Raw genomic sequence first — 12,040 nt, 5'->3', positions numbered from 1 at the left:
GCAGCCTCCCACCTAGAAATGGATCTTCCAACACTACCAGGTTCGGCGCACACTGCCGTTCTGTTACGACAGGTGTGGCAGGAATTTAAGATATTTTCAAAAACAATAGGATTTCTTAATTATACCCCCCTCTGGAACAATCCAGTGTACCCAGAGCTGGCCAAACTACAGGATTCCCTGGGGTAGAAGGGTTAATGTCTACTGTATTTAGCACAATTGTTTATAGGCAACACCTTTAAATACTACGAGCAACTGCGATCAGATTTTCAGCTCCCCCACCAACATTTCAACCACTATCTGCAGCTGAGACATGTAATACAGACTCTACAGCGCATAGGCCCACTTCGCAGTGCTGACTCAATGTTAACTGACACAGTAATCAGGGCCACAGGGAGGAAGGGACTGATTTCCCATATGTACCATGTATGCAGGACTCAGCATTCCTAAAATGTAGAGCAGCATGGGTGGAGGATTTGGGTGAAATAAGATGGGGACCAGTGGGATCAGGCTCTGGAAGTGCTTTCCAGTATATCTGTCTGCATCACATAAACTTTTCATCGTTCACAGGAAATACTGTATCCCGGTGCACTTGTTTAAATAGGGTTGACGTGACTGACCTTTATGCCCGAAATGTAGCCAACACAGGGGTGACTTCATCCATATGCTGTGGCGCTGTCCGGAATTGGTGAGATATTGGACACAGGTGATGCAATGCATAACTCAGGTCTCTCAAGTTTCATTGGCTGTTGACCCACAAGTGTGTCTATTGGGCATATTGGATCCTGAACCATTTCAAACAGGGACCTACACTAGGATTCAATGACTGATGTACTTAGCTAGAAAAATGATTGCTAGATTTTGGATGAGCCCCACAGTTAATACAGTTGCATAATGGATAACTTCGGTTAATTCAATTTTGTTGAGGGAACAACTGGCCTTTCTCCACCGCAATGCGGTTAGGAAATTCTATACGGTCTGGCAGGGATGGCTAGACCACCCGGGACTGGCTCCGTCACAACTGATGAGCAGGATCATGCAGGTTTAACTTTAGTAGTCGCCTTTGACCAGATTCTACTGAGGCTTCACCTGTTTTCTCCCCTTTCTTTCTTTCCTTTTATTCTCCCCTCTTTCCTTCCTACTCTCTTGTCAAGCCACATTTTCCTTTTAATCTTCATAAGTTATGATGTGCCTCCTCACAAGATGTGTTCAGTTGGTTTATGCTATGCCTGAAATGTTGCAGACCACTAGTGGTCTGGATGTTGGACCCTAATGACTTATGTCGATATTAGCGGATGTGTAACTTGTAATTTGCTGAATGGGTTCTACTGCACTGTACCTCTACTGATGTTTTTTCTATTTGCTGGATTGTGAGATCATTGTTACTGTATGATATATTCATGCACCATTCTCTGTATGTTTCTATTGTTTCTTTTTCTGGTTATTAATCAATAAACTTTGGATTCTAAAAAGGTAACAAGCATGTTGCTGGAAACTCCCTCTTTAATATAGTGACAATCTGGGGAAGAAAATCTTTAGCAGCTTCATCTAATACTGTCTCAATATCCTCTTCACCCCCTTCTGTGTCTGTGTCCTCTAGGGCAAGAAATTTGGGATGCAACTAAGGTTGAGAAAATGGAGTAGGAGAAGAGGTGTGCATTTTTGGGCCCTTGACAAAGATGGCTGTACTAAAAGATGTAATTTATCAGAGAAATTATGACATACATGCAGAAAATTCTGCTCTAGTCAAATAGGCTTCTTCCTGCGTGTCTGAAATATACATTTTGATGCGGAGATCGATGTTAGAGCCAGTTCTTGCTGTGATGCAAGGGACACATCGTCACTCTGAGATTAAGTGCTGTGTGGTCCTTTAGCAGGGTGAATGTTTATGTGCCATTTTACGTTGGTTCCCTTTCACATGGTCTCTATTATAACTAGGTGAAGGTGTTTCTCCATTGAATAGGGTGTGGAGCACAGGGAAAACATGTCTGTAAAGAATACACAGTAACCCAGATATAGACTACACCTGAGTAAATTGAAAGGGCTCTACGTGGAAGTGGCGGTAAAGTTTGCGACCAGACGTCACACTGAGTAAACTGATTGGGCTTTGGCACCATGTTTGAAAAGTTTACAGTTCAAAGTGAATGCATTCCAAACATAAACCCATAAACATAAACCCATTTTAGAGTACCAATCAGAGATATAGGATGACCCTGTCTTATCTGTACACAACGCTGTACTGTATGATTAACTACTTCAGCTCCAGAAGGTTTTACCCCTTAATGACCAGGCCATTTTTTGTGATTTGGCACTGCATTATTTTAAAAATTGCGTGGTTCTACGACGCTGTAACCAAATACAATTAATGTCCCTTTTTTTCCCCACAAATAGAGCTTTATTTTGGTGGTATTTGATCACCTCTGCAGTTTTTAGATTTTGTGCTATAAACAAAGTGCGACAATTTTGAAAAAAAAAAAAAAACAATATATTTTACTTTCTGCTATAAAACATTCCCAATAAAAAAAAATTAAAAATCAATTTTTTTTTATCAGTTTAGGCCAATTTGTATTCCGCTACATATTTTTGGTAAAAAAAAATCCCAAAAAGCGTATTTTAATTGGTTTGCACAAAAGTTTTAGTATTTACAAACTATGGGATAGATTTTTGGACTTTTAATTAATTTATTTTTTATTAGTAATGGCGGCGATCAGCAATTTTTAGCGGGATTGCGGCAGACAAATCTGACACTAAGTGACACTTTTTGGGGACCAGTGACATGAATACAGTAATCAGTGCTAAATAATATGCACTGTTACTGTATAAATGACACTGGCAGGGAAGGGGTTAATACTGGTGATCAAGGGGTTAAGTGTAAGCCTAATTGTGCTTGCTAACTGTGGGGGGGGGGGGGGGGGGGGGGACTCTGAAAGGCACACAGAGATCGGTGTTTCAGCTTAGCTGAGACACAATCTCACTGTGCCTGTCTGACAGGAGATCCGCCTGACAGGAGGCCTCTGGTTGTGTCTAATCACAGCAGGAGCATGGCTCCGGCGGTGTGCGCACACCACCGAGACTGCGTGCACATAATCACGTAGATGTACGTGATTAAGCGCAGCCGAGCAGTCCTGCCACAGTAAATCTGTGTGGGGCGGTCAGCAAGCGGTTAAAATAACAGGCTTGTATTTCAAGTTATAAAATTAATTAAGATCTTTTCATAAAGTATTTAACATTAAACTGTGTTACCCATCTCCACTGCAGCTGTCCTCCGAAAAAAAATCTTCTCCAGTCCAGGAATGGTAGTATCGAACAATATGTGGATGCTCTAAAACGGCTAAAGCTTGAACCTCGGAGACATCTTTTCTAAATATAAGTATAGAGAGAGAAATATTGTTACCATTATTAAAAAGACCTTTTATACTCAGATACATTGTCACCTTACCCATTTAGGGCAACAGGGTCTGGTTTAACCCTTACCCTCTTCCCCGCTACCCCATAGCTAAAAATAGTACATATTTCGCAGTACTGGTCACAGAAGGAGTGGCAAGGGAGTTCTGGGGGAGCAAAGTTCGTCAGTGGATGCGAGTGTGCTTGAAACCAGCATGTACAGTTTTAGTCCATAGCATAAAGGTTTTAAGACAGATGTAATAACCAGTATTTTTCGCATCGTGGTGGAGGTGGACAATTAAATTTGGGCTAATAAAACTGCAAAAAGACAATTACAGTAACCAAATGCAAGTCAACAAAATTCCACTTTATTATTTAAACGTAAGAACAAACCAAAAGGAGTATAACTAGATCAGAAATGGAGCCTACCGTAATCATACTGAAAGCTACAGATTTACTTTAACCATGTGCCCACTGGGCACTTATATCCCCTTCTTAACCAGGCCAACTTTCAGGACGCTCACACTTTGAATGACAATTACTCAGTCATGCCACACTATCTACATATGACATTTTTGTCCCTTTTTTTTTTTGCACAAATAAGAGCTTTCTTTTGGTGGTATTTAACCACTTAATCTCCAGAGGATTTGGCTGCTAAAAGACCAGGGGGTATTTTGCGATTCGGCAATGCGTGACTTTAACGGACCATTGCGCGGTCATGCGACGCTGTACCTAAACGAATTTGACGTCCTTTTTTTCCCACAAACAGAGCTTTCTTTTGGTGGTATTTGATCACCTGTGCGATTTTTTGATTATGCGCTATAAACAAAAAAATAGCGTCAATTTTTCAAAAATAACGATATTTTTCAAATTTTTTTATATGAAATTCCCCAATAAAAAATGTAAAAATCAAAATTTTTTAACATTTTCGCCCAATTTGTTTTATGCTACATATGTTTGGTAAAAAAAAAAAAAACAATCGCAAAAAGCGTATTTTGATTGGTTTGCGAAAAAGTTATCGCGTTTACTAACAAAGGGAAAGATTGTCATTTTTGGTGTCTTTTTTTTAACGAGTAATGGCGGCGATCTGCGATTTTTTTTGCGGTACTGCGACATTGCGGCGGACAGATCGGACCCTTGACTGACATTTTTGACACTTTTGGGGTTACCAGTGACATTACTGCAGTAATCAGTGCTATACATATGCACTGTTACTGCAAAAATGACACTGGCAGGGAAGGGGTTAACTGTATTGGAGAGGGAGGGGTTAAGTGTGTCCTAGGGGCGTGATTCTAACTGTAAAGGGACATGGCTATTGGTGTAAAAACAAAGATCAACGGTCCTACATAGTAGAACCATATGATCACTATTCATACACAGGGGAGAATGACATTGTTTACATTAGCCACCTGCCTTTCTCCCTTCACCGGAGCGATCGTGAGTGACCGGCGGACGATCGGGTCCGCCGGTCACACGCACTGACTTGTCAGTGAACGAGCCGGCAATTGGCTCACAAGTCAGTGACAGACGAGTGACGTACCCCAACGTCACTCTGCCTGGCCGGGGCTGACCGCCGCAGTATATAGTCGTGCGGCGGTCGGCAACCGGTTAATCACCACTGAGTTTTTTTTTTTTGCACTATAAATTAAAAAGAAAAAACATTTTGTAAAAAAAAAAAAAAATGCATTTTTCTTTGCTTCTATTAGAAAATGTTGTATTAGTAATTTTTCTTCATAGATTTTGACCAAAATTTATACTGCTACATTTCTTTGGTAAAAAATAACCCAAATCATTGTACATTATTTGGTCTTTGTGAAGGTTATAGAGTCTACAAGCTATGGTGCCAATCAATGAAAATTGATCATACCTCATTTCTTGAGACACTAACATGCCAGGACAGTACAAATACCCCCCAAATGACACGTGTGGAAAGCTTTTTACCACAATTCTTTGCAAAAATTGGATGTTTGTCTTACTGTAAAATCCTTTTCTCTTAAGTTCATTGACTGACGTAGTGTTCTGATCTTCATATCAGTAAGGTTATGCTGCCTCCTACAGGAGTAGGACACTAGGCAGAAAAAAGTTCTGGCTACCCCTATGGGCAGTCCCAGGGGGTTAACCCGCTCTCTCACTGCTATAGGATGTCAGTTTTGTATCAAAGCAGTATCTGAGAAAATAATACCAACCCAACTCAAATAGAGGTGCGGGTACTGCATCCGTCAATGAACTTGAGAAAAAGATTTTACGGTAAGACAAAAATACAATTTTCTCTATCGTACATTGACGGATGCATTCTTCTGATCTTCATATTAGTAGGGACGTCCCCAAGGCTAAACCATAGCAAACAAGGCAACCTAGGACTCATCAGAACAACAAGATGAGACCCACCTGAAAAAACATGAAAACCCTCAAGGAAGACTAAGAACACCCTTAAAATGCGGCCTGCAAAACTTTTGCAGCCAATAGAGGCAAAGGTATGAACAGACGACCAGGTAGCCACCTTGCAAACCTAAAGCACAGATGCCTGATGGCGAAAAGCCCAGGAAGCACTAAACGCCCGAGTAGAGTGCGAATTGGGAAAGGAGGGACCTGACCCTTACTCTAATGGCACTTTTCAACTGCAAGTACCGGCTCGGCTCTACTCGGCCCTGCTTGGCCCGGTTTGCTTTTCCACTGCTGGTACCGCATTGGTACGGTGTTGAAACGGTACGGTACGGTATGGTTTGCTTTTCCAAGTAGTACTAAAGTTAAGTGGGTGGGATAACAACGATTCTCTGACCAATCAGTGGCTAGTAGTGACTGCATGCAAAGGATTGTGGGATATGGTACCGGTATGGTACCTCTTGGAACCACAATCGAGGTGGTACTGTTTTTGAGAGCCGTACCGTTCGGTTCCATGCAGTGGAAAAGCGCCGCCGTACCGTACCGAACCGTTCCTACACTGTACCATGCGGTACCAGCAGTGGAAAAGCAAAAAAAATCGAGCCGAACCGTTAGGTTCCATGCAGTGGAAAAGCGCCATAATAAGCCTGCACCACTGTCTTTCTGATCCATCTGGAAATAGTCACAGCAGATGCAGGCAGCCCTTTCTTAGGGCCATCCATAAGTACAAAGAGCGAATTTGACTTCTGAAAAGACTCAGTAGTCGCCAAGTACACCCGGATTGCCCGAACCACATCCAGAGTATGCAGTGCAACTTCCTTAGGATGTTTTGGCTTAGGTCACTAAGAGGGTAACACGATGTCCCCATTTAAAGCGGAGTTCCGGCCACAAAATCAACATAGTCAATTTTGGGCCATCCGCTTGCTTCTAGTCACCTGAAAAAGAAATGGATAATTACGATTTTTTTTTTTTTCATTTACCTTGTTATAGCAGAAAAATATACTCACCTTTCTTCCACTTCCTCCCTCTACGGCCACGGCCCGCGTCGTCATTTCCTCTTTGCATTGATTCCTGGGAGCTGAACGTCATCGCTCATGTGCGGCACCTCATTCCCTGTTAAACCGCTTCTGGGCATGCCCAGAAGCTGTGGAGGGATGACGTGCGCACACCGGAAGTGACGAGCGGGGCCGGTGCAGGCGCATTCTGGGAGAAGAGGGCACGGAAGAGGACGCAGAAGAGGACGCGCTGGCTTCAGCTGCCCACATCCGAGATGGCAGCACTGGAGAAGAAATTTTCAAGGTAAGTATTTCTTCTAAAAGGGAAGTGCGAACTGGGACAGATCAGAGGCTATCCATTGTGCTAGCCCTGACTGTCCCGGGGGTATTTTCATTGAAAAAATTTTTTTGTGGCCGGAACTCCGCTTTAAGTGAAAGCTAGAAACCACCTTCGGAAGGAAGGATGGATCCGGACAAAGTACCACTTTATCCCTGTGAACCACCAGATAGGGAGAATGACAGGACAATGCCGCCAGTTCCGACACCCTGCACGCAGAAGTAATAGCCACCAAGAAGGCCACCTTCTGGGATAAGGTAAGCAGGGGAATCTCCTAAATGCTTTCAAAGGGAGGTTTCTGGAGAACCGACCGCACCAAATTAAGGTCCCAAGGAGGCAACCGAGGTCGCACTGGAGGTGCCAAGTGTCCCATCCCCTGGATGAAGCTACACACCAGGGAAGGCTAATGGCCTTTGGAAGAAAATTGCCAAGGCCGAGACCTGACCCTTGATAGTACTCAAGGCCAACTTTTGATCAACTCCCCGTTGAAGGAAAGCAAAGATCCGAGCCACCGAGTAAGAGAGGGGGGGAGCCCCAAGAGATTCCCACCACGCAATGTACGCCTAACAAGTACAATGATAGATCTTTCAAGAAGTCACTTTTCTCGCTTTAAGCAAAGTAGGAATCAATGAAACAGACAACCCCCTGCCCTTCGGCCCCTGGCTTTCAACAGCCAAGCTGTCTAAGTCAGCGACCGTGAAGCAGGATGGAAGACTGGCCCCTGAGACAGTAAATCCTCCCTGAGAGGAAGTCTCCAAGGAGCGTCTGCGACTAGCCTGACCAGGTCGGCGTACCAAGCTCGAAGAGGCGTACGGAGCCACAAGAATGACCGGAATCCTTTCCGCCTCGATTCTGCGAAGAAGTCTTGGCAGCAACTTGAGAGGAGGAAAGGCATACATCAGCTGATACTGACCCCATGGGGCCACCAGCGCGTCTGCGGCGTCTGCCAGCGGGTCCCAGGAAAGGGCTACAAACCTCTACACTTTCCTGTTGATTCGAGATGCCAACGGATCTACATCTGGAGTGCCCCAAAGAAGGCACAATTGCTGGAATACCTCTGGATGGACAGACCATTCACCTGCATTCAAGGCCTGTCGACTAAGGTCGCGGCGTGCTGACGTCATTCCCGGAAGTTATCTAAGGAGCGGATGCGCTTTGCCGTCCGGCCGGCGGCTTCTCATCCTTCGTGACTTTTAAACTACTTTGTTTGTAAGTGCTTTTCCTTTTATTAAAAAAATCTGTTAAGATTTTATTACACTATTGGCGCTTTCTTTTCTACTCGGGCTGGTGCAATTTTATACCCTGGTACTGAGTCCTACAGCAATACTCATTGATGCCGTTTGGTCCCGGAGCTGTTTACCTATGATGGGAAAGCGCTACAAGCGATCATACTGTGCATAATTTGTATCATCTGGTAAGAGGCTTGCAGTGCTCTTGAGTGACGTTTTTGGCTTCTTGGCACATCTGGAATCAACCGTGTTTGCTCACTTTAATTTATATTTGGTAAGAGGCTTCACAATTGGTGGTGGCTTTCCTCTTCATCCTTTTCCTCCCATCACTGGGATATTCACTGGCTTAATTCTTTTATTTGGTAAGCTGCTGCACAATTGTTTAAGGATTCATCTATTGGTGGTGGAATCTATTATAGTTGATCACCATATTATTTTACGGTATCACACTATGGAAGTTTTTTTCTTTAATGTTTATTCATAACACCATTCGTTGAGGATCCTGACAACTCCAATCTCCCTTACCTGTGAATACACCTCGACATATGAATCTTGCAGATTTTTAGTGGTCGTCTGGTAAGCGCATTTCCTAAAGAGACCTTGGAGTTTGTTCGTTTTTTTCAACGTCATTCAAGTTGACATTTTGGGGACATTTGATTGTTTGGACATTTATTTTGTTTATCCACATCACTCAGCGCGACTTATTTTTCTATATATTATCTAAGGGTGTCGTCACACTTGAAGTCGCTGCTTCTTATTATTTATTGCTCACCTTAGCGCAGTTATCACTTTGTTTTATACAATTGCTGGAATACCTCTGGATGGACAGACCATTCACCTGCATTCAAGGCCTGTCGACTGAGGTAATCCGCCTGCCAATTTTCTACCCCTGGAATAAGAACAGCAGAGAGATGGAACAAAGCGTTTTCGCCCACCGAAGGATGCCTGCCACTTCCAAAGCCGCAAGGACACTTTTGGTGCCCCCTTGGTGTTTGACATAAGCCACGGCCGCGACATTGTCTGATTGAATGAGCACTGGACAACCCTGCAGGTGCGCGGTCCAGGGAACTAGGCAAAGCCTGATTGCTCTCAGCTCCAAAACATTGATCGGCAACCTGACTCCTTGAGCAGAGAGCCTGCTGAAACCCCCCCCAGACTGGCATCTGTGGTGACAATTGTCCAATACACAAGAAGGAAGGATTTCCCTTGCTTGAGCATCGGGAACCGAAGCCACCATATCAGGGACTCTCTAAACACCTGGCTCAGCTGGATCTGATTGTCCAGGGAATTTGGATTCTTGTTCCATTCGAGAAGGATTTCCTTCTGGAGAAAACTCGTGTGGAATTGAGCGAAGGGAACCGCCTCGAAGGAAGACACCATCAGTCCCAGAACTCTCATACAGGTCCGAAGGGAAGACCATTTGCTGGACAGCAACGCGGTCTGGAGTTTTTCCAGAGGAAGAAACACCCTGCTGAGGACGAGTCCAAAGTCAGGCCCAGATAATCCAGTCTCATGGAAGGGACCAAGGACGACTTCTGAAGGTTCAGAATCCACCTGAACTCCTCCAGAGTCCTCATGGTGATTTCCAAATTTGATTCCAGCACCGTGGGAGACACCGCACGTAGAAGCAGATCGTCCAGGTAACCCAGGACCGAAATCCCCCGCTGTCGCATCAGCGCCAGGACAGGAGCAAACACCTTTGTGAAGACCCGAGGAGCAGAGGCGAGACCAAAGGGTAATGCCACAAACTGATAGTGATTCTCTCCCACGGCAAAACAGAGAAACCATTGGGTGTCCTGCACATATTGGGATGTGAAGGTAGGCATCTTTGATATCTATGGAGGCCAGGAAATCCCCCTTATGTAGGGGAACGACCACCACCGTGCGAATTGATTTCATCTTACATTTTTGAACTCGCACTAAGCAATTCAGTGCCTTCAGGTCCAGGACTGGACGCACCTTTCCTTCCTTCCTGGGGACCGTAAACCAGTTTAAATAAAAGCCCTGAAAATTTTCCGCACACGGAACCGGAACTATTACTCCCTGTTGTACCAGGTCCTGTACTGCCCCAAAGAGAGCCTGTAAGCGATGCAGAGACAGTCGCATATTGGAAGGGAAAAACCTTACTGGTGGGACGGATCGAAACTCGATCTTGCAACCTGACCATATGACCTCTTGAACCCATTTGTCTTGTATCTGGGATAGCCACAGGCCTAGGAACCGGCAAAGACGTCCCCCCACCCCCAGATATGGGTGAGGGTGCACCTTCAGGCCTAAGTGGCCCTGTTCTCAGGGCTGGAGAAACTACATTTTTGGTTGCCAGACTAGGGAGGCTTGGAACCACCAGAGGGAGTCTCGAAGGGCTTTGCCTTATTGACTGACCTTGGGGGACGAAAAATCGTCTTGTGTTCTGAAAAGGAGGGACCCCGTCTGCGATAAGGGTCCTTACCCTTGTTAGCCTGTGGGAGAAAGGTACTCTTACCCCCTTGCGAGACCTTTGATAATGTTATCGAGGGTAGTCCCAAAATGGCGATCTCCTTGAAAAGGTAGATCAGTCAAGGCGTTCTTTGAAGTCTGACCTGTAGACCAGCATTTTATCCAAAATATACGCTGGAGGACAACTGCCGAAACCAACAGTCGGCCCAATATGGGAGCAGTATCCAGCACGGCATTGCAAATTGCAGCCCCTGCACCAGCTGGTAAAATAGTTCCTCAAAGGCAGGAGGAAGATGTTTCCCCTCCAGGTCGCAGCGTAGTAACTTAGCCCATTCAGTCAATGTTTGCGAGACCAGGGCAACCGTAAATACCGGTCTGAGTGCAGACCCCACCAGGGAGTACATATTGCGGGCCACAGACTCCGCCTTTCTATCCGCCGGCCTTAAAGGACGGGGAATCCTCCACTAGGATCATGGTAGCTTTATTCAGTCTTGAGACCGGAGGGTCCACCGTAGGTGGCACAGTCCACTTCTTTATAAGGGACTCCTCAAAGGGATAGTGTCTAGCAATCCGCTTAGGCACCCCAGGGAAACGCTTTGGGCACTCCCATTCCTTTTTGAGCATGTTGTCAAAAAAACGCAGGAAAGAGAAAAACCTTTGCCGCCCTGGATGGCTTGTGAGTGCCAAACGTAACCTGCGCCTCAGTCGCGTCCTACATATTTAGGGTCTCACGCACAGATAGAACCAGTGCGTCCACCAGCTCCTTTTCTTGCACGGTTGCAGAGGTAGAAATGTCAGCCTCACTGTCAGAGAAGACAGGGCAGGAGGTAGTAGACCTGGCAGGGAGACCCGCGTCTGCGATGGCTGAGACAGACTCAGAATCTGACACATTAGATGAGGCAGGGGTAGGCAGAGGGCGTTTTTAGCACCTCACCCTTTAAAGGCCACCTCCGGGACTGCCAAAAGTGTATCTATTGACAGCTGTAGAGCTCTGCGGCCTCCTTGAGGGGTTCAGGTGGGGACACATGTTCTGCAGGGTCCATGTTGCACCAGAGTAACCCGTCAGCAAAAAATTGAAAAAACGTTTTTTTTTTTTTTTTTTTAAGAACGTCCCACTGCGCTACAGTGCCCCCAGGTGGTCAGGCAGCGCATACTGGAGACCCCCAGCAGAGAACGAGAGACCCCCCAGGCTCCCCACCCTACACCAAAGATGCACCAGGAAGCCTAGAACGTCTGCATAGCACGTGTCAGCAGTGATTTCGATCCAGAAAGAAAGATCT

At 45.3% G+C, this 12,040-nt stretch overlaps 1 protein-coding gene across 1 annotated transcript in view; it reads right to left on the bottom strand.

The window, feature by feature from the left end:
• The window catches only part of LOC309549718 (interferon-induced, double-stranded RNA-activated protein kinase-like), a 363,835-nt gene that overhangs the window by 191,686 nt on the left and 160,109 nt on the right, over window positions 1-12,040 (bottom strand). Inside the window, exon 12 of the mRNA XM_082250192.1 lies at window positions 3,241-3,357. Within this exon, the coding sequence (XP_082106318.1) occupies window positions 3,241-3,357 (117 nt within the window). The remainder of the gene's footprint in view (window positions 1-3,240; window positions 3,358-12,040) is intronic.

Source organism: Pelophylax lessonae (assembly GCF_965119305.1).
Source record: "Pelophylax lessonae genome assembly, chromosome: 3".
Classification (NCBI taxonomy): domain Eukaryota; kingdom Metazoa; phylum Chordata; class Amphibia; order Anura; family Ranidae; genus Pelophylax; species Pelophylax lessonae.
This window is presented reverse-complemented; position numbering and strand designations above follow the sequence as displayed.